A 24,021-nucleotide genomic window follows, 5' to 3' on the forward strand; every position below is an offset into this window, starting at 1 on the left:
CAGCGCCAGCAACACCCATATCCTCATCCTGGTGTACTTCAACAGTGACATCTTCAATTTGACTATCAGGAACTGGACTCCGGGTGCTCCTTCCAGCACTTGCAGGGGGCGTGCAAATGGTGGAAGGCGCAAGCTCTTCCCGTCCAGTGTTGGGAAGGTCAGGCATCGCAACCGACACAATTGGACTCTCCTTTGGGATTTGTGATTTCGAAGAACGCACAGTTCTTTGCTGTGCTTTTGCCGCAAGTCTTTTCTTTTTTCTAGCGAGAGGATGAGTGCTTCCATCCTCATGTGAAGCTGAACCACTAGTCATGAACATAGGCCAGGGCCTCAGCCGTTCCTTGCCACTCCGTGTTGTAAATGGCATATTGGCAAGTTTACGCTTCTCCTCAGACGCTTTTAATTTTGATTTTTGGGTCATTTTTTTACTGATCTTTTGTGTTTTGGATTTTACATGCTCTGTACTATGACATTGGGCATCGGCCTTGGCAGACGACGTTGATGGCATTTCATCGTCTCGGCCATGACTAGTGGCAGCAGCTTCAGCACGAGGTGGAAGTGGATCTTGATCTTTCCCTATTTTTTTTAACCTCCACATTTTTGTTCTCCATATTTTAATGCGCACAACTAAAAGCCACCACAGGTATACAATGTAGATGGATGGATAGTATAGTATTATATTACTTATGGAGGACGAGTGACTGACGACACAGAGGTAGGTACAGCCGTGGCCTACCGTACTGCTTATATATATAATATACTGTATATAACGGACCTGGTGGACACTGTCAGCAGACTGCTAAACTAGTATGAAGAAAAAAAACCCCACCACAGGTAGGTATACAATGTAGATGGATGGATAGTAAGTATAGTATTATATTACTTATGGACGACGAGTGCACTGACGACACAGAGGTAGGTACAGCCGTGGCCTACCGTACTGCTTATATATATATTATACTGTATATAACGGACCTGGTGGACACTGTCAGCAGACTGCTAAACTAGTATGAAGAAAAAAAAAACCACCACAGGTAGGTATACAATGTAGATGGATGGATAGTATAGTATTATATTACTTATGGACGATGAGTGCACTGACGACACAGAGGTAGGTACAGCCGTGGCCTACCGTACTGCTTATATATATAATATACTGTATATAACGGACCTGGTGGACACTGTCAGCAGACTGCTAAACTAGTATCAAGAAAAAAAAACTCACCACAGGTAGGTATACAATGTAGATGGATGGATAGTAAGTATAGTATTATATTACTTATGGACGACGAGTGCAATGACGACACAGAGGTAGGTACAGCCGTGGCCTACCGTACTGCTTATATATATAATATACTGTATATAACGGACCTGGTGGACACTGTCAGCAGACTGCTAAACTAGTATGAAGAAAAAAAAAAACCACCACAGGTAGGTATACAATACAATGTAGATGGATGGATAGTAAGTATAGTATTATATTACTTATGGACGACGAGTGCACTGACGACACAGAGGTAGGTACAGCCGTGGCCTACCGTACTGCTTATATATATAATATACTGTATATAATGGACCTGGTGGACACTGTCAGCAGACTGCTAAACTAGTATGAAGAAAAAAAAAACCCACCACAGGTAGGTATACAATGTAGATGGATGGATAGTAAGTATAGTATTATATTACTTATGGACGATGAGTGCACTGACGACACAGAGGTAGGTACAGCCGTGGCCTACCGTACTGCTTATATATATAATATACTGTATATAACGGACCTGGTGGACACTGTCAGCAGACTGCTAAACTAGTATGAAGAAAAAAAAACCCAACACAGGTAGGTATACAATACAATGTAGATGGATGGATAGTAAGTATAGTATTATCTTACTTATGGACAACGAGTGCACTGACGACACAGAGGTAGGTACAGCCGTGGCCTACCGTACTGCTTATATATATAATATACTGTATATAACGGACCTGGTGGACACTGTCAGCAGACTGCTAAACTAGTATGAAGAAAAAAAAAACCACCACAGGTAGGTATACAATAATGCAGATGGATGGATAGTAAGTATAGTATTATATTACTTATGGACGACGAGTGCACTGACGACACAGAGGTAGGTACAGCCGTGCCCTACCGTACTGCTTATATATATAATATACTGTATATAATGGACCTGGTGGACACTGTCAGCAGACTGCTAAACTAGTATGAAGAAAAAAAAAAACCCACCACAGGTAGGTATACAATGTAGATGGATGGATAGTAAGTATAGTATTATATTACTTATGGACGACGAGTGCACTGACGACACAGAGGTAGGTACAGCCGTGGCCTACCGTACTGCTTATATATATATAATATACTGTATATAACGGACCTGGTGGACACTGTCAGCAGACTGCTAAACTAGTATGAAGAAAAAAAAACAACCCACCACAGGTAGGTATACAATACAATGTAGATGGATGGATAGTAAGTATAGTATTATATTACTTATGGACGACGAGTGCACTGACGACACAGAGGTAGGTACAGCCGTGGCCTACCGTACTGCTTATATATATAATATACTGTATATAACGGACCTGGTGGACACTGTCAGCAGACTGCTAAACTAGTATGAAGAAAAAAAAAACCACCACAGGTAGGTATACAATACAATGTAGATGGATGGATAGTAAGTATAGTATTATATTACTTATGGACGACAAATGCACTGACGACACAGAGGTAGGTACAGCCGTGGCCTACCGTACTGCTTATATATATAATATACTGTATATAACGGACCTGCTGGACACTGTCAGCAGACTGCTAAACTAGTATGAAGAAAAAAAAAACCACCACAGGTAGTTATACAATGTAGATGGATGGATAGTAAGTATAGTATTATATTACTTATGGACGACGAGTGCACTGACAACACAGAGGTAGGTACAGCCGTGGCCTACCGTACTGCTTATATATATAATATACTGTATATAACGGACCTGGTGGACACTGTCAGCAGACTGCTAAACTAGTATGAAGAAAAAAAAACCCACCACAGGTAGATATACAATGTAGATGGATGGATAGTAGGTATAGTATTATATTACTTATGGACGACGAGTGCACTGATGACACAGAAGTAGGTACAGCCGTGGCCTACCGTACTGCTTATATATATAATATACTGTATATAACGGACCTGGTGGACACTGTCAGCAGACTGCTAAACTAGTATGAAGAAAAAAAAAACCACCACAGGTAGATATACAATGTAGATGGATGGATAGTAGGTATAGTATTATATTACTTATGGACGACGAGTGCACTGATGACACAGAAGTAGGTACAGCCGTGGCCTACCGTACTGCTTATATATATAATATACTGTATATAACGGACCTGGTGGACACTGTCAGCAGACTGCTAAACTAATATGAAGAAGAAAAAAAAACACCACAGGAGTGTTTTTCAGGCAGACAAACGTATACTGGACTGGTGGTCACTGTCAGCAAAACTGTGCACTGTACTCCTGCTATAACTGCTCCCCAGTCCCCACAATTAGGTAGTGTGAGCAGTGCACTCAGCACAGATATATCATGCAGCAGTGCAGCACACTGAGCACAGATATGGTGGAGCGTTTTTTTTTAAGGCAGAGAAACAAAGGATTAAACTAACTCACTGGTGGTAAACCCTGCACTGTACTCCCTAACAGCTGCTCCCCGTCCCCAATCCTCCCCACATAACTAAGTCACTCAGTTTACTCTGTTCTTTTCTAATATAACGGAGAGGACGCCAGCCACGTCCTCTCCCTATCAATCTCAATGCACGTGTGAAAATGGCGGCGACGCGCGGCTCCTTATATAGAATCCGAATCTCGCAAGAATCCAACAGCGGGATGATGACGTTCGGGCGCGCTCGGGTGAACCGAGCAAGGCGGGAGGATCCGAGTCGCTCGGACCTGTGTAAAAAAAAGGTGAAGTTCGGGCGGGTCGGATCCCGAGGATCCAAACCCGCTCATCACTAATATATATATATATAGCAGTACGGTACAGTAGTCCATTGCTCTACCTCTGTGTCGTCAAGTTTACTATCCATCCATATCTGTGCTACATTGTAGTTGTGCGCAGTATATAGTAGGAGGACAGTGCAGAATTTTGCTGACCACCAGTATATATATATATATATAGCAGTACGGTACAGTAGTCCATTGCTCTACCTCTGTGTAATCAAGTATACTATCCATCTATATCTGTGCTGCATTGTAGTTGTGCGCAGTATATAGTGGGAGGACAGTGCAGAATTTTGCTGACCACCAGTATATATATATAGCAGTTCGGTACAGTAGTCCATTGCTCTACCTCTGTGTCGTCAACTATACTATCCATCCATATCTGTGCTGCATTGTAGTTGTGTGCAGTATATAGTAGGAGGACAGTGCAGAATTTTGCTGACCACCCGTATATATATATATATATATATATATATATATAGCAGTATGGTACAGTAGTCCATTGCTCTACCTCTGTGTCGTCAAGTATACTATCCATCCATATCTGTGCTGCATTGTAGTTGTGTGCAGTATATAGTAGGAGGACAGTGCAGAACTTTGCTGACCACCAGTATATATATATATATATATATATATAGCAGTACGGTACAGTAGTCCATTGCTCTACCTCTGTGTCATCAAGTATACTATCCATCCATATCTGTGCTGCATTGTAGTTGTGCGCAGTATATAGTAGGAGGACAGTGCAGAATTTTGCTGACCACCAGTATGTATATATAGCAGTATGGTAAAGTAGTCTATTGCTCTACCTCTGTGTCGTCAAGTATACTATCCATCCATATCTGTGCTGCATTGTAGTTGTGCACAGTATATAGTAGGAGGACAGTGCAGAATTTTGCTGACCACCAGTATATATATATATATATATAGCAGTACGGTACAGTAGTCCATTGCTCTACCTCTGTGTCGTCAAGTATACTATCCATCCATATATGTGCTGCATTGTAGTTGTGCGCAGTATATAGTAGGAGGACAGTGCAGAATTTTGCTGACCACCAGTATATATATATAGCAGTACGGTACAGTAGTCCATTGCTCTACCTCTGTGTCATCAAGTATACTATCCATCCATATCTGTGCTGCATTGTAGTTGTGTGCAGTATATAGTAGGAGGACAGTGCAGAATTTTGCTGACCACCAGTATATATATATATAGCAGTACGGTACAGTAGTCCATTGCTCTACCTCTGTGTCGTCAAGTATACTATCCATCCATATCTGTGCTGCATTGTAGTTGTGTGCAGTATATAGTAGGAGGACAGTGCAGAATTTTGCTGACCACCAGTATATATATATATAGCAGTACGGTACAGTAGTCCATTGCTCTACCTCTGTGTCGTCAAGTATACTATCCATCCATATCTGTGCTGCATTGTAGTTGTGCACAGTATATAGTAGGAGGAATTTTGCTGACCACCAGTATATATATATATAGCAGTACGGTACAGTAGTCCATTGCTCTACCTCTGTGTCATCAAGTATACTATCCATCCATATCTGTGCTGCATTGTAGTTGTGCGCAGTATATAGTAGGAGGACAGTGCAGAATTTTGCTGACCACCAGTATATATATATATATATAGCAGTACGGTCCAGTAGTCCATTGCTCTACCTCTGTGTCGTCAAGTATATTATCCATCCATATCTGTGCTGCATTGTAGTTGTGCGCAGTATATAGTAGGAGGACAGTGCAGAATTTTGCTGACCACCAGTATATATATATAGCAGTACGGTACAGTAGTCCATTGCTCTACCTCTGTGTCATCAAGTATACTATCCATCCATATATGTGCTGCATTGTAGTTGTGCGCAGAATATAGTAGGAGGACAGTGCAGAATTTTGCTGACCACCAGTGTATATTGTGGTGTAACTGGCCACGACCAGTTTTATTAAACAGAAAACAAAACAAACATCAAAAGAAAATACCTTGCCTGTCTGGCACTAACTAAACATAAGACGTTCCTAACTGTCTCTAAACAAAAACACAGAGTTTTCCAACCAACACTGTATGGCTCACTAGTGTAAGGAAGCGTATTTCTCTCACAGAGATCCTGCAGTCTTCCCAGGCAGTCTGCCAACACTAATCAGGCTAGCAGCCCTGTAACCCACTTACACAGCTGAAACCCTGATTAGCCCTCTGTGAGGACAAAGACCCAAACTGGGCCCAATGTCTGGAACTTGCCCTATCTCTCTTTCATGGCCCTTATCCAGCTTTTCCAATAAACTGAAAAGGTTCTGACAAAACAAAACATTTTCCTAATACATGTAAGACAAGAACCTGGGACAAACATACCTGCCCTCAAACACTATTCCAGTGTTCTTGTCACATATCCCCCTCTCCTGTTTCGACCTAGGGGCCGGAACACTTGTAGCCCCCAAACAGAAGATGCGGGACAATGCATCTGCGTTTGCCAATTGTGTACCCGGTCTATGTTCGACAGTAAACTTAAAATCCTGCAATGCTAGAAACCATCTAGTTACACGAGCATTCTTGCCTCTATTTACATACATCCATTTTAAAGGGGCATGATCTGTCACTAGTCTGAATTGTCTACCCAAGAGGTAATATCTCAAGGTATCTAGTGCCCACTTAATGGCCAAAGCCTCCTTTTCCACAATGGCATACCTTTGTTCATGCTCATTGAGTTTCCTACTCAAATAAATGATAGGGTGTTCGTCCCCATCTCTGGTTTGGGACAGCACAGCCCCTATCACCACCTCTGAGGCATCTGTCTGTACCACAAATTCTTTTGAAAAATCTGGTGTTATCAATACAGGTTGTGAACACAAAGCCACTTTTAACGCTTGGAATGCTTTTTCTGCATCAGGGTTCCATTTCACCATATTTGACTGCTTCCCTTTGGTAAGGTCTGACAACGGCACTGCTGTGGTCGCAAAATTGGGAATATACCATCTATAGTACCCAGTTATTCCCAAAAAAGCCCTTACCTGTTTTTTATTCACTGGATGAGGCCAGTTTTGAATAGCAAAAAACGGATAATTTGAGACGGGAGTCTCAAAAATCCACAACCGGCGCTGATTAGTTATATTTTATTATATTAAAATCTTTGTCTCTTTAAAGCTGCTGAGTAAAACAGCTTGCTAAGCTGCACAACAAAGACAATTAGAACAAAAAAGAGTAACTCTGCGCTTTAGAGACACCTTGTAAATTTGATTACGTGTGGTCTGTCATGTCGAATAAATAACTCAGTGAGACTTTATATATTGATATTTTTTATCTAAGATTGTCAACATGTAACATTTATTACAACATGCAAATATTAGTAATTTAGTAGCTTTTATGTATAACATCTAATTAATAGTAGATAAGTAGTTAAAAAAACTTGTAATTCAGCACTAAAAATTACACTTTGTATAACAGTATAATTAGATGTTTATAAACACATAGTAACAAGGTGTAAAACGTTACTCTCCTATTAGCTATTTATATATAATTACACTGGCGTCCCAGTGTATTACTAGAATGAATGTCCCGCAAAAAATTCACAGTAATTAGAGTCTTATTGAGACAGCAATGGCTTAGGTATAATTACCCCCGTGTTGGTTCCTGACGGTTCCGTTTGGCAATTTTACACGTGGTATACTTATTGCTTAATAGTACTGTGCAGAACAGCCCCGCTGGGAGATAGATGTGTCCCCACTCTCCCGTCAATGCTGCCCGCTGTTACACTCTGCGGCTTCTTGATTGTATGCTGGTGTGCGGTCCTCACAGCGGAGGTCAGCCCAGACTCACCCGGTATACAGCAGCAAGTCCCTGTGATGGTTAATGCTTATGCTGTTTGATGGGGTCTTGTACAATCACCCGTAATGCTGTTCGGTGATCTGGACCTTTGTAGCAGAAGGCGTGGGGTTCAGCCGAAGATAGCCGGGTGTATTTGCAGCGGTGTGCGGGAGCTGTTTGAAATGGCGGTGAATAGCAGTCGGAGAGTAACTTCAAAGAAGTGGGCGTCAAGGCGTTTCGTCTCCTAGCAACCGGAGACTTCCTCAAGACGGATTTTTTTTTTTTCAGTTTTGAATAGCATCAATTGTATTCAATTGGTGCCTAATCAGACCTCTGCCTATTGTGAAGCCCAAGTATTTGACCTCCTCCATTGCGAGGCAGCACTTCTTTGGGTTAGCAGTTAACCCTGCCTCTCTGATTGAGTCCAGTACTGCTTGTACTTTAACTAAATGGGACCCCCAGTCTGTACTGTGAATTACCACATCATCCAAATAGGCAGCTGCATATTTTCTATGGGGCCTCAAAATTTTATCCAACGCCCGTTGAAAGGTTGCTGGAGCCCCATGCAACCCAAAGGGTAACATCTTATGCTGGTACAGCCCCTCCGGAACCGAAAAGGCTGTTTTTTCTTTTGCGCTATCAGATAAAGGTATTTGCCAGTAACCTTTGGTCAGGTCCAATGTGGTGAGAAACCTGGCTGTTCCCAGCCTTTCTATAAGCTCATCCACACGGGGCATGGGGTATGCGTCAAACTTGGACACCTCATTTAACTTACGAAAGTCATTACAGAAGCGTATGCTACCGTCTGGCTTCGGGATGAGAACTATGGGACTGGACCACTCACTGTTAGATTCCTCTATGACTCCAAGTTCTAACATGGTTTCAACTTCTTTAGAAACAGCTTCTCGCTGAGCTTCAGGAATCCTATATGGCTTTAAATGGACCCTGACCCCTGGTTCTGTGACAATGTCATGTTTTATTATGGTCATTCGGCCAGGCAGCTCTGAAAATATCTCCCTATTTTGGATGAGAAATTCTTTAACCTGATTGTTCTGATCAGCTGATAATGTCTCTGACACCTTTACTGCGGGAAGCAACCGAGGTGAAGACACCGAAGGGCAAGGCTCCACTGACAGAGACAACCTATCTTTCCAGGGTTTGATTAAGTTAACATGGTAGATTTGTTCGGGTTTTCTCTTTCCCGGTTGGTATACTTTGTGATTAACCTCATTCACTTTTTCCCTAATCTCAAATGGACCCTGCCATTTAGCTAAGAACTTGCTTTCCACAGTAGGTACCAAAACAAGAACTCTATCTCCAGGAGCAAATTCCCGTTTCTTGGAACTCCGGTTATATACCCTCTGTTGAGCACTTTGGGTCTGTTCCATGTGCTCTCTGACAATAGATACCACTGCTGCAATCCTATCCTGCATTTGTGTTACATGTTCAACAACGCTTCTATAAGGAGTGGGCTGTCCTTCCAACGTCTCTTTGGCAATGTCCAACAGCCCTCTGGGGTGTCTACCATACAACAAATCAAATGGAGAAAACCCTGTAGAGGACTGAGGAACTTCTCTGATGGCCATTAACAAGTAGGGCAACAAACAATCCCAGTTTTTCCCATCTTTATCAACAACCTTTTTTAACATACTTTTTAATGTTTTATTAAACCTTTCCACCAACCCATCAGTTTGGGGATGGTAAATGGACATCCTGAGGATAGTGACCTTAAATAATTTGCACAATTCTTTCATGATCCTTGACATAAATGGAGTACCTTGGTCAGTCAAAATTTCTTTTGGTATTCCCACTCTACTAAAAACCTGCACCAGCTCCCTAGCTATCGCCTTGGTTGTGATAGTGCGTAAAGGGACAGCCTCAGGATATCGAGTGGCATAGTTCATTATTACCAGGATATACTGATGGCCCCGAGCTGGCTTTAACAAGGGCCCCACGAGATCCATGGCTATACTGTCAAACGGGACCTCTATAATAGGCATGGGAACTAGTGGGCTCCTGAAATGGGGTCTAGGGGCATGATACTGGCATTCAGGACAGGAAGAACAATATTCAGACACTTCTTTATAAACCCCTGGCCAAAAGAACCTTTGTAAAACTCTGTCAGTGGTTTTTTTCTGCCCCTAAATGTCCTGCTGTAACATGACTATGAGCTAAATCTAGTACCGTACTCCGATAAGGCTGGGGAACTACCAGCTGTTCCACCACATCCTCACCCTTTTTGACAATGTGGTACAAGAGCTCATTACAGATGGCCATGTGGGGATACGTAACCCTGTCACCTGGTACCACAGGTTCCCCATTAACAATCTTAACATTCTCTCTAGCCTTTATCAAGGTAGGATCCTTTAACTGTTCAGATGCAAACAGATCCTTCTTTATCGCCAGGTCAGGCACACTTTCAGTTCTAACTACTATGTCTCTGTTCCCAGCAAGAGGGTCCTCACTGGACTCCCCATCTGTCACTTCCCCAGCCAACTAGCAAAAGGCAAAGGGTCAGAAAGTTCCGAAGACACACGTACATCCATGAAATCACCGGTATTATCAACTGGCTCTTTACTTCTCACATCTGTTGATAAATGTGATTCCCACAGTTTCCAAAAATGAGGAAAATCCCTCCCTATTATGGCCTCATGCACCAAGGTGGGGACCAGTCCTACTTTAACCATTGCTGACCCACAACAAGTTTCTATATTCACTTCAGCAGTGACATAATGTTGGGTATCCCCATGTATGCAAGTTACCCCAATAGGTATTTGCTGGACCTTTAAGGGGTTCACTAACCCAGCTTTCACGAGGGTAACTAAACTTCCTGAATCTAACAAGGCCTCTACCCGGTTACCCTCTAAGAACACGTCACACATTTGTTTTTCCAACTTAGGTGAAGGTACCACAGTACAGGCTAACCTAGCAAAGAAAGACATTCTGCGACATTCAAAGGCAGCATCACATTGCATGGGTTCTTGCGTGACTGGGCAATTGGCAATAACATGACCTGGCATACCACACCTAAAAGATTTAACCACACGATTATCAACCCCTGCCAAATACCTCTCTACCATGTCCACTAATTGGTCAGCAGTACCCGGGTTTCCATGGCTCACCCACTTGCGCAGGACCATGGGCAAAGATCTCAAATAGCGGTCCAAGACGACTCTTTCAACCATCTGGGGACCAGTTAATGTCTCTGGCTGTAACCATTTTTTTGTTAGCTGAATAAGGTCGTGCATCTGGGAGCGAGGAGGCTTCTCCATGGTGTGCACCCAACGGTGCACCCATTGTGCTAGTACTGACAGCGTGACTCCCAGGCGGGTCAGGATCTCAGTCTTTAGTTTATCATAGTCCCGAGCCTCAGCAGGGCTTAAATCAAAGTACGCTTTTTGGGGCTCACCTGACAGAAAAGGTGCCAGCAGACTGGCCCACTGGGCTTTCGGCCAGTTCTCATGCTCGGCAGTCCTTTCAAAAGTGGTCAGGTAGGCCTCCACATCATCAGCCTCTGTCATTTTCTGCAGGAAGTGACTGGCCCGTATAGAACTAGAGCTGGTCGGAGCATTGTCGGCCACATCTCCAATCCGGGCTGCAAGGCTCTGCACCACTTCTGTTAAGGCCTCTCTATCCTGACGCTGTTGCCTGTAAAGTTCGTCAATAGCCACCTGCTGCTGTCTCCTATTTTCCTCCATTGCCACCTGCTGCTGTCTGTTGGCCTCCTGCTGTAGTCTTCGATTTTATTTATTGCCACCTGCTGCTGTCTGTTGGCCTCCTGCTGAGCCGCTGTAGCTTGCAGCAAGGCTTTAAGCAGTTCCTCCACGTCGACAGATTTTTCAGGCGGCTTTGTAGCTGCTTTCACCCAGGACATATATCAAATCCTCAGGGGTGAGTCTCAGCAACTTCACACCGGGCTGTATCTGCATAAACCACCATTTTCTGCAGGCCTCATAAAGCTGCTGCATTCACTTATGCGCAGAACGGAATGCTCGCATTCTCCACCAAGTTGTAACACTGTAAGGGAACAGGGTGCCGTTTCGTGGGGTAAATGGCAGCTATGCAGCAGCTGAGGAATCACACAAGTCCAGTGTGTGGTGTAACTGGCCACGACCAGTTTTATTAAACAGAAAACAAAACAAACATCAAAAGAAAATACCTTGCCTGTCTGGCACTAACTAAACATATGACGTTCCTAACTGCCTCTAAACAAAAACACTGAGTTTTCCAACCAACACTGTATGGCTAACTTGTGTAAGGAAGCGTATTTATCTCACAGAGATCCTGCAGTCTTCTCAGGCAGTCTGCCCACACTAATCAGGCTAGCAGCCCTATAACCCACTTACACAGCTGAAACCCTGATTAGCCCTCTCTGAGTACAAAGACCCAAACTGGGCCTAATGTCTGGAACTTGCCCTATCTCTCTTTCAGGGCCCTTATCCAGCTTTTCCAATAAACTGAAAAGGTTCTGACAAAACAAAACATTTTCCTAATACATGTAAGACAAGAGCCTGGGACAAACATACCTGCCCTCAAACACTATTCCAGTGTTCTTGTCACAATATATATATATATATATATATATATATGTATATATATATTGTCTCATTGCTTGAAATGGCATAAAAAAGTTTGGATATATAAGGAGTGCTGGTTTTTTCTGCAACATAGCCCCAGCTGGAGCCTCATGGTGTGGTTGTACTTATATATATATATATATATATATATATATATATTTATCTCTGCATCATGTGCTTTTTGAGACTATTTTTAAAGTGCCATCCTGTCTGACACTGCAGTGCCATTCCTAGATGGGCCAGATGTTTGTGTTGGCCACTTGGGTCACTTAGCTTAGCCATCCAGCGACCTTGGTGCACCTCTTTTTTTCTTTGCATCATGTGCTGTTTGGGGACTATTTTTTTAAGTGCCATCCTGTCTGACACTGCAGTGCCACTCCTAGATGGGCCAGGTGTTTGTGTCGGCCACTTGGGTTGCTTAGCTTAGTCATCCAGCGACCTCGGTGCAAATTTTAGGACTAAAAATAATATTGTGAGGTGTGAGGTGTTCAGAATAGACTGGACATGAGTGGAAATTATGGTTATTGAGGTTAATAATATTATGGGATCAAAATGACCCTCAAATTCTATGATTTAAGCTGTTTTTGAAAAAAAACACCCGAATCCAAAACACACCCGAATCCGACAAAAAATTTTCAGGGAGGTTTTGCCAAAACACGTCCGAATCCAAAACAGGGCCGCGGAACCGAATCCAAAACCAAAAACACAAAACCCGAAAAATGTCCGGTGCACATCACTAGTAAATACTAGCTGCTTTATTTTTACACTGCAATTTAGATTTCAGTTTGAATACATCCCTCCGAAATCTAACTCTCTCTGCACATGTTATATCTGCCCCTCCTGCAGTGCACATGGTTTTGCCCAACTGCTAACAAATTTGCTGCTGCGATCAACTCTGAATTAGGCCCCTAATGTTTGAGAGTGAAATCTTTGCCTCTCTGCTCTGTTGCTCACACCTGCATCAGCTTTTTCCCATATGTAACTGGCAGTTACAGAGGGCTATTAGCAGGGGACATGCAAGTGTATGGTGTCCAGTGCACATTCACTAGACAGACACCAAACACAATTATATTTTATGTACGTACTGTATGCCATATATTGCAACATTTACAGATTGTTAGAGGAAATTTCTCCTTTTCTTGCCTGACATAAAAATCCAGTACATTTCCTCTGATAAATACGGTATTGTCCAATAATAACGAATATACATTTTGGCTTAAGTATTGTATATTATTATTATTAGAAGAGAGAATAATAATAATACTAATAATAATAATAATAATAATTAATTTTATAATATAAAAAATATTGGAAAAGAGGCAAACACCATTATAACTTTTTATACTTGCATGTGTTCTTGGGGGGTACAAAAAGTAGCACTGCCACTTACAACCCCACCACATGTAGGAATAAGTCTATTCTGTAATAGGCCATTCTCTAATAATTTATGTTGTATACTGTTCAAAATTGTATTAATAGTTTAATACTGTAATAGTCAACCTTTAAAAGTAGGGTTTCTGGAATCATGTGAAAGTTAATGTACTCTAGAAAAGATGCTCTTTTTCACAAATAGCATCATTTTAAATTTTTTATACAATGATATATCATTTGTGGCAAAGTGTTATACTGCATTTAATAGGTTCTATATCTCTATGTTCCAAAGTCTTGGTCGTATGTACTATGGTGGTGTAATATCTGGAATATCTTCACATAATAACATTTTCCAAAAATATTTAACAATCACACAATTTGCTGCATTTTCCATGGAAAATGCAGACTTGGCATTTCAGTAAATAACTGCTCTATAAATCAACATGGGAGAGTTAATTAATTTTTACAGAGCCATTTCAAATTTTATTGCGTGACTGAAGTATTTTAATTAAACAAAGAATTAACTGAGGCTGTTACCGGCTCTGGGATCATCTGGACTGGGATTTTCAGCTTGAGAGCTGCTGTTTATTTGTACTAAATACTAGTCAGTAGGCAAAATGAACGCCATATAAATTACACATTGATGTCACTGTAAAGAGCCTGGACCAGCACTGATAAAGCATTTTGTTTTCTAATCTGGTATCACTGATGAGGTTAAGGCCATGCTACATACAGATAAAGTGCTTTATAAGCTGTATAATGTAAAGTTCAAGCTTTATCATTTCAAGTGTAAAGCTGTACAAATAATCCTGCTCACAAAAGACATAAACGATTTGCACAATAAATTCTGAGTTAGACACAAGCAATCAAATCAATGCAGAAAATAGTCCCAGGGGTTTGTACTGTATGGAATGAATATTTTCATAAATGTTTATACTTTTATAGTATGCTATATTGGAGATAATTGGTTAAGTGTATAAGGCTACATTTATAAAGTGTTTTTGTATTTGTATCTTGCTAATTTACAGTAAACCGAACTGATCTGAGGGGTTGAGACAATGATGTTGTTTTTGTGGAAAGCTTTCAAATAGAGCATCAATCTGCAGCACATATATATTTACAGTTTTAATATTTGATAGATTAATACTATGTAAAACAGTGAAATAGAGTTTTATGGTGCTTGTTTAGGGGGTGCTGGCACCATTGGTGAAATCTTGCATGGCAAGTCAAAGGAATACAATAGGAAATTTCTAGGATGTAATGTACTATACAGGTACTGTATGTGCAACCAACAGACATTATAATGGAATTTCACCAAGTGTCCTTCATATATAAGACACTATTGCAGTTAATATAATCAATACACATTTTCTTTCCTTGGGTGTTGTATATTGTGCCAAAAAAGGTATATGTACTGTATCTTCTCCCTGAACCAGGTCACTCACAACTCCTCCTGCACCCCCCAACTCTTCAACCTCTATCTCTCCTGAACACTTCTGCAATGGCTCCAGTTCTACCACATTACCCCTCTACTCTTTTTTCTTTTTAGACTCCACAAGGCTCTGTACTGAGACCCCCACTCTTCTCATTTTACACCTTGGTGAACACATATGTTCCTTTAATCTCCAATACAACCTCTATGTTGATGACACACAAAGTGATCTCTTCTCTCCTGACCTCTCGTCTGCTTTTATATCCCACATTTCCATCTTCCTCTCTGCAACATCTACCTGGATATCGCTGCACACACAAAACTTAAAGCTACAAAATGAAATTCAACATCCCTCTCTTAATCCCCCTCAAAGTTGATGGCAACTTCCCTCTTCTGTTATTTAAGTCCCCTGCTGTTATTGAACTGTATAGCTATTTCTGTGAGACCCCTAGAGCCGGTGGGAGGGTCTTCTGCCAATACCAGCTCCCTGCTGTTCCCTTAGTGCACGACACACTGGCACTTAGGTTGCTGCTGGACTTAAACCTCAAGCAGTAGGGACTCACACAATAGGCTAGAGACCACAGGTAATGAACTGGAGTTTCACACACAGAAGCACAGAGGGTTAAGGTCAGGACTGGGTCGGGATCTCAACCTGAACATAAGAGTCATGATAAGGTGGAATGTAGGCACTTAACAGGTGATTTGTAGACACAGTGAAGATGGTATGAGGACACTGTGCCCAGCCACATTCTGAAGGCTGAGGCAGGAACACTGGAATGGCAGACAGGGATTAACACACTGGGACTGGAGATGGACACAGGCACGGCAAAGACTAGGAAACAAACTAGCAAAAAATGTGGAAGAATATCCACAGGACAAGCAAGGTATGCAGACAGGGACCAGCAGCTTATACAGACAGGACAAGCTATAACCAGCACAGAGAGCTCGAGTGACTGGCTTAAAACAGTGCATTTCTTTAGGCATATGAATTTATGGATAGGTTATGTATATTACACCCACACACACCACTTTAAGGTCTTAACCTGCACTAATCCACCAATTTATGCACCCTCATAATCGCCTTCTCTGACACCTATTTACACACAACAAATTAATCACCATTATCACACTCAACCCACTTTTCCACACACCAATAGCCCTTCCCCTAATTCCTGTCAGCCTATGAAGGTCCAAGACTAACAACTATCCAATATGCGGCCATACCACACTGGAAATATCCAACCCCATCTGATCTTGGAAGCTAAGTAGTGTTGGGTTCAGCTAGTAACTGGATGAGAGACCCTCAGTGAATACCATGTGCCGAATATGAAGGACAATGTAAATATTGGACCTTCAATTCCTATTCCCAAATTCTGTTTCCCTATATCACCTTACTGTCATTATTTCTATTATTATCATTTTCACATATATAATTCTTATAATAGGCGTGCGCAGCACATTTTATTAGGGGGTGCACCATCGGAGGGGTGTGTCTAGCACCGCCTTATGGGCGTGTCTAGCACCATCTATTGACAGTCAACGCAATATAAAATATCCACCCTTGTACCAATCCTAATAAAGCAGATACATTGTCAGATGTTGTGGTGTGCACCAAACAAACACCCCTGATGGCACTCACTGCAATTACAGTGCTCCTCCTCAGCCTGGTCTGGCTCCCCCTCTCTTTCCCCTGCAAGCTGCAGCAGCTTACTTACAAGTCACTCACTCACTGACACTGACAGTCGCAGACTAGTACTGCTGCTGCTGGTAAAAACGAGTGACGTGTCAATGCTGCTGCTGACCGCCTGCCAGTATTGAATTTGTCTTCCTAAGAGGAAAGCTGGCTGCATGCTGATCCTCATCAGTGGCTGGTGTTGGCATAGCATAGAAGGAGAGGTGGGCATGTAGCGGGTGTGGCAGGTGGGCGTGCGAGCATGTTTTTGTACATGGAGTTTGAAAGCCGGTGGCAGTGAAACCCTTGATTAACCCAGGCATCCGGTCAGTAATGCAATCCTGACAGGGTGCAGCACAGAGGGGACAGTAATCAGCATGTTCGCGATCGCTGCATCAGGCATGTGAGATCGGGGTGCCGGACATTAGGGGGTGCCTGTGCGCACCAGGAACCCCCCCTGCGCACACCTATGATTCTTATCTTCTCACTTACCATCACTGGGGTAGTGAGACATCATTTTAATATTGCATTGTCACTTCATTCAATCAAACTTACCCATTATTCACTTCCTATCAGGTGACAATTCTTTTTAACACTTTATTGTGTACTCTCTTCTTATTTCTATTTTCCTCTGATTACTCATTACACATGACAGTATCACACTAAGACACCATCACGTGAGAGAATATAATATATCATACTACACGTACATATACATACTACATTACCCCTCTGCAAAAACTCCTTTGGTAAACTAGATAGAAAAACTTTTTTGTACCTTGAGCCTAATTCAGACCTGATACAGTAGCTGCTGTGCATTTTCGCGCAAATTTTTTTTTTGCACGGCTATGATCATGTCTGAATTAGGCCCCTAATCCTTTGGCAATTTTTAAGAAAATGCTTTGTAACTTTTCTGTATACCTCCTAGTTGCAAACCTTCTATCATAATATTGGACCATCTAAATTTCACATAAGGTATATCCTCATACGCTACTCCAGGCACTCCCTTTGCAGCAACACCAATATCATGCAGTTCTATCACCACAAAAATACAGCTATCTCAGTTCTGGCTGCTGCACCATCTGATAGGGCATTTAGTGTCACATGATGTAAACAAACCCAGATATCAAGGCAAATATCAATCAAGACCAGTGATAAAGCCACACATAGAAGCCATGGGATCACAACACCCACAACTTCCTAATATGCGGAGCGCTATATCTAGTGGACACAGGGAACATACATTCATTGAAAATGTGTTTATTACTGCCCTGTCGCCACACTTCCGGGTGGTCCAGGACTACAACACCCACAATGCATTTCCCTAAGACCAGAAGCATCATATGACACGGCAGCTGGAGATAAGTTACATCAACACATTGGTAACACCACATGACATGATGTGCCCAATCAAGCCCCACAGCCACATTCCCAATGATATAACCACATTACCCATAAGACCTAAGAATAGGCTTGGAGTTTCCTCTACCACACGGTCTTATCTTTATATGTAAGTTTACATGTAATCCCATATAGGAAAACATAACCTCATTGACTTTGAACTACTGTATATAACCTGTATTTTTCATGTTATTGAATATAACACAATTGTTATACTGATGAAGAGTTCAGTCTCTGAACTGAACCTTACTGGTTCTTAAATCAATCAATCAATCAATCAATCAATCAATCAATCAATCAATCTATTAAAACACATGCCCCATTGGTCCACGATCCTGCCAGTCACATTATTAGGATGGTGACCTTTTTCCATTGGTTAACAGATTATGTCCCACTCAAAACTAACCTATCATGGAGAATTTTCTCACAGCAGGCGGGATCTGAAGCACTTCCTGCTCACTTTCCCCCAGTCACTGTCAATTTGCTTTATGGTATAAAAGAAGCCACAGGGCTCACCCCAACTACACTTGGTGATCAAGCCAATTCCCCGGCAAAACACGTGTCCATGGTTGGAGGTTCCAGGTTCAGTGCACAGGTCCAGTACCAGCACATTACACAAGTCTCTGATAAGTATTACTTTACTTTTTATCCGCGTATTACCATATATACTGTTTATCCATCTTATTTGTACCTCATAACTTCAAACTCCAATTCAGGGAGACTCTCATTGGGACTGTGCTGGCACACATCCCCTGCACTGGTTTCTCCACCAGGCGGTTGACCGGTTTTAGGTCTCAAAAGCAGATCCTCCGCACTTCATCTATCTTTAGGCCCATACACACTGGGCGATTTTGAGCTGAAAGCAGCTCACTTTTGGTGTTTTGAGCTGCTTTCAGCTCAAAACCACCCAGTGTGTATGCCCCGGCGATGAGTGATGAGCCCTGATGTAGATGAACGGTGGGGTGAACGGCTTTCCATAGCATCCTGCTATGGAAAGCCGTTCACCCCCACTGACATCGCTGGGCAGGGGGGAATAGCGCTCAGTGTGTATGCACTGAGCGATTTTCAGTCCAGCGATGTCAGCCATCATCGCTGTGCATACGTGCTGGGAAAAAATGCCCAGTGTATATGCACCTTTTTACTCTACTCTGGCACTGTCCTTTTGTAATCTCACCCACTCGTTCACTATTCTTTTGCAACACACGAATGGGCAGTAGATGCAGAGACAATTGGGAGTGAGTTTTTGATATTTACTACTCACTTAAGGGAAAACTATACTCAAATATCAACTACACACTAAAAGAAGATATGGTATAATACTCGTATGTATATATTACTATCTATATCTATAAATCACTATCTATAAATGATATCTATAAATTACTATCAGATCACTGTTTATTAGTAATCGAGACTTGCCTGTGCAATATATATATATATATATATATATATATATATATATTTATTTATTTTTTATTTGGGATACTGTATATCTAGAAATTATATAATAATTATTAAAACTACTCCGAAACCAAAAGATATTTTGCCTCATTTGAAAAGTTTATGTAATTTTGTCCATTGTTACTATATGTTTTTTCTGCACATGACCAATAAATATAGCCATAAAAAAGAGTGGCTTACACTTTAATTGAGATCCACCCACAAAATTGGCTGTTACATACCAAATAATATTTGTATATCATTATATATCAAAAAGATTGCTTGCTGTGCAACATTCATGTTTTGTTTATCACAATATATGTCTTGTTTTTGTGTACCTGTATAAAGCACCAAGTGTCGTGATATATAGAAGCCACACCTGTTTTTAATGCATACCAATAAAAGATTTTTCTGATGTTTTAACTATGTAAATTCCTAATTTCTTCCTCGCGTGCCCCAACAAAAAGAGTTTTCCTTTTCTTTCCTTGTTGCCATGTAATTTGCCACCCTGCCACCTGATACATCTTAAAAAACTTAGCCCATCTGCCCATATCACACCCACTCCTCCTGTGTCCCACTGTCCCCTCCCTTAAGACTATAAAATCTCACAAGCAGGGCCCTCTGAACCTTATGTCTCCTCCATGTCTACCATCCCTGTGCTGTCTTACTATTTAAGCATTACATGATTTGCATGATATGTACATGATATGATTCTATATGGGATTTTAGCATGTGAAAAATCATTTGAATTTGAATTCAATTATTTTTAAAATGATGATCCAAACAAATCATTTTATGTGTGTTAAAACCTTGCTGTGGTCTTTAGAAAACAGCATACTGCATTTTCCATTACTTAAACAGAATCATTCCTTCCTTAAACACATCTTTTTAATAGTATGAAAGTACAGGTTGAGTATCCCTTATCCAAAATGCTTGGGACCAGAGGTATTTTGGATATCGGATTTTTCCGTATTTTGGAATAATTGCATACCATAATGAGATATCATGGTGATAGGACCTAAATCTAAGCACAGAATGCATTTTTGTTACATATACACCTTATACACATAGCCGGAAGGTAATTTTAGCCAATATTTTTTGTAACTTTGTGCATTGAACAAAGTGTGTGTACATTCACACAATTAATTTATGTTTCATATACACCTTATACACACAGCCTGAAGGTAATTTAATACAATAGTTTTAATAACTTTGTGTATTAAACAAAGTTTGTGTACATTGAGCCATCAAAAAACAAAGGTTTCACTATCTCACTTTCACTCAAAAAAGTCCGTATTTTGGAATATTCCGTATTTCGGAATATTTGGATATGGGATACTCAACCTGTACTCCCAAAGCTGTGCTCAATAAAAGATCTAGCAGAATCAGTACATTTAAAAACTTATCTAGATTGTGTATACAACCTGTTGCATCCATAATCTATTTAGTGTTTATTAAAAAAGGCAATTAAAACAGCTTATAGGCTCTGATGTTGTGTTTCCCTTACAGTGCTCACCATGGGTAGTTGTCATGTGTAATCAGCAATTACCTAATGGGTCAATCATTTAAACCACATTGAAACACTCACTACAATATGGTTCTATCACTTAATTTCGACATTTTGTTTTAGCCAATTTTACATCTACATCAGGTGCGGTAAACCTAATGTAGGTCATAAGTCAATGCTTCACTGGTCCCAAGACACCCCCTTCATCTGTGGGCTTTTCATATGCATGTACAAAGATTTTGCCTAGAGAGTAATCATGTAAAACAGGTAAAGTGTCATGAGTATTCCTAAAGTAAATGACACTCCATTTTCAGGAAACTTTTGAGTAAAACCACAAATTAATGGAATTTTTTTTAACAAGCCAAGAGATGCATTGGCAAACACTGCAATTATTTGCATTATTTTTGAAATTATTATGATTATTATTAATTAGCTGTGTCTCACCTCTGCTCCTGCTGCTTGATAACCTCGAGTTCTGGTTAGTCGTCCTTCATACTTCAACACAATCTCTTTAGCCTGTCTGTTAAATAGAGTCACAGTACAGTACATTGATGTTTTATACTAATTAACTGTTCCAACTCAAAACTCTAAAGTGTATTGTTTTTATCTGACTTGATGATTTCCTTGTAATAGTGAAAAAAGGAAAAACTGTGCCTTTTTGTGAGATGAGAAATAAGGATGAGCTATCAAGCGCTTACATTCATGACTTTTACACAATCCATAAACATACAGGGGGGAGATTAACACTCTAGAGTCAATTATCATATCTATATTATTTTAGTAACTTGGACATACTTGAGAGACCGCAGTTTCTGTCTCATAGGAAATGGTCTGCATCGAATATTTGCAATAATTTCCTTCTGGATTTGTATATTCTGAAATATAGTTTCTGGGTCATTATTCTCCTCTTTTCCTTCAGCATTTTCATCTTCATCTGAATTACTATGACAAACGAAATAACATAAATTATACCATTCTACTTTAGTACTGTATGTTTCATTGTTGAGTTATTCTTATGTAAGCAAAACTTACAATGTATAAGATTTAAGGGGTGGTCTTCAGTTTGCCGGCGGCTGGGCTCCCGATGACCAGCATACCGGCGCTGGCATACCGACCGCTGGCATACCGACAGCTTTTCTCCCTCTTGGGGGTCCATGACCCCCCTGGAGGGAGAATAGATAGCGTGGCACACTTGCCCAGCTGTCGGTATGCCGGCGGTCGGGATTCCAGCGCCGGTATGCTAGCTGCTGGGAGCCCGACTGCCGGCATAACATATTACACCCAGATTTAGGATAGGGTTATGACAGTGGTTCTCAAACTGTGTGCCGTGGCACCTTGGGGTGCCTTGGGACACTTGCAGGGGTGCCTCAGGTTGGCGATAGATAACCAATTTTAAATTATTTATAATCAATGCAATAGGCAAAACCAGTGTTGGGTTTCATTTTTTTGAAATTTCCCAATAAGTAACTGTTTGCCTATGAGTACCATGAAAAAGATTCTGATACTCTAGAGCGCCGTGATTCAAAAAGTTTGGGAACCACTGGGTTATGAGATATATTTCTAGGTTCAATATTTTGTTTTTAATTTACAGTCTTTTACTAATTAATAGAGGATTTTACCATAAATGTCTTTTTTTTAAATTAAATTTCCTTTATTTTTCCATACTTTATGACATATATTAGGAGTATCTCTATATTATAACTTACATAAACACACCTTCCAGGTGACATAAAGTAAGTAAAACAGGCATTTAAACCAAAATCACAGGTGTGCTATTTCTTTAGTTATTTTTGAAATCATGTAAAATTTTGATTAATTTTTCAAAGCGCATACAAAACAAAACACTCACAAGTCAGGCAGATGAATTAAATGGCATCAGCAGAAAATCTAATTTCTTAAATATGTAACCAAATACCGTACTACTAAAAAACTGAAAGAAATAAACTGAAGACATTTTAGACAATACAATAGGTACAGAGTGATCCTATAGATAAGTTGCTCTCCAAGGTGCTGAATCCATCAGTAAAAAAAAAAAAACCTCCAAACTTTATTTATATAAATCCTGGAAAGACTAAGAAATGAAAATTTTCACAAATTATACCATTTCCAAATTCATGGAACATGGTGTCTTTTACATTCTATAAGTTGCTGCGATATTTGTATACATTATTTAGTAGCAATTATACAGCAAAATATCATTATATTTGTAATTGCCGTTTACTGGAAATAAATAAATGTATGGCTCACCTTTGTGGTGGGACGCTGTAGATTCCGGTATTTCTCCTGACACTTTTGTATCTCTTTATTGACTTGGTCGGCTTCAGTGCTGCAGACACACTCACTGTTGTCATTGTGGTACAGTCCTTCCCCTGTCAGCAGGTGCTGATCTCTGTGCTTAGTAGATTATTCTCCTCCTGTTTTATTGCCTGTAACGCCCCCTCTGTAACATAGCTGCAAGCTAGGAGTCTCTAGCGTCAGGCTTCATTGCTGTATGTAAGAGAGCTGCAAATAACTTACCTCACTTTTAAACAGATGTTTGTATACAATGCTTGATTTCTCACATTTTATTATGGTTATAAACATAAAAATATCATAATGACTGAAAGGTGGTATAGACATGTCACAGAGAATTTACAGTGTTCTAAAACATGTAACTGAAAATAATAACTCAATTTTTAGTCAAATGACAAACTAAAATAGTTTATTATGATGAACTAAGAAGTCTGTGGACTAGATGCATCATTGCTTGGAAAGTGATAAAATGGAGAGAGAAAAGCACCAGCCAATCAGCTCCTAACTGCCATG

General features: G+C 40.7%; 1 protein-coding gene across 1 annotated transcript in view; it reads right to left on the reverse strand.

The window, feature by feature from the left end:
- Positions 1-23,567, reverse strand: part of TMC3 (transmembrane channel like 3) — a 125,235-nt gene extending 101,668 nt beyond the window's left edge. The window contains exons 1-3 of the mRNA XM_063929962.1: positions 23,464-23,567; positions 22,012-22,158; positions 21,661-21,736 (exon numbers count right to left, since the gene is read on the reverse strand). Coding sequence (XP_063786032.1) covers positions 21,661-21,736; positions 22,012-22,158; positions 23,464-23,567 — 327 coding nt within the window. The remainder of the gene's footprint in view (positions 1-21,660; positions 21,737-22,011; positions 22,159-23,463) is intronic.
- Positions 23,568-24,021: the final 454 nt, after the last annotated feature.

The sequence above is a fragment of the Pseudophryne corroboree genome, chromosome 6 (genome assembly GCF_028390025.1).
Source record: "Pseudophryne corroboree isolate aPseCor3 chromosome 6, aPseCor3.hap2, whole genome shotgun sequence".
In the NCBI taxonomy this organism is placed as follows: Eukaryota; Metazoa; Chordata; class Amphibia; order Anura; family Myobatrachidae; genus Pseudophryne; species Pseudophryne corroboree.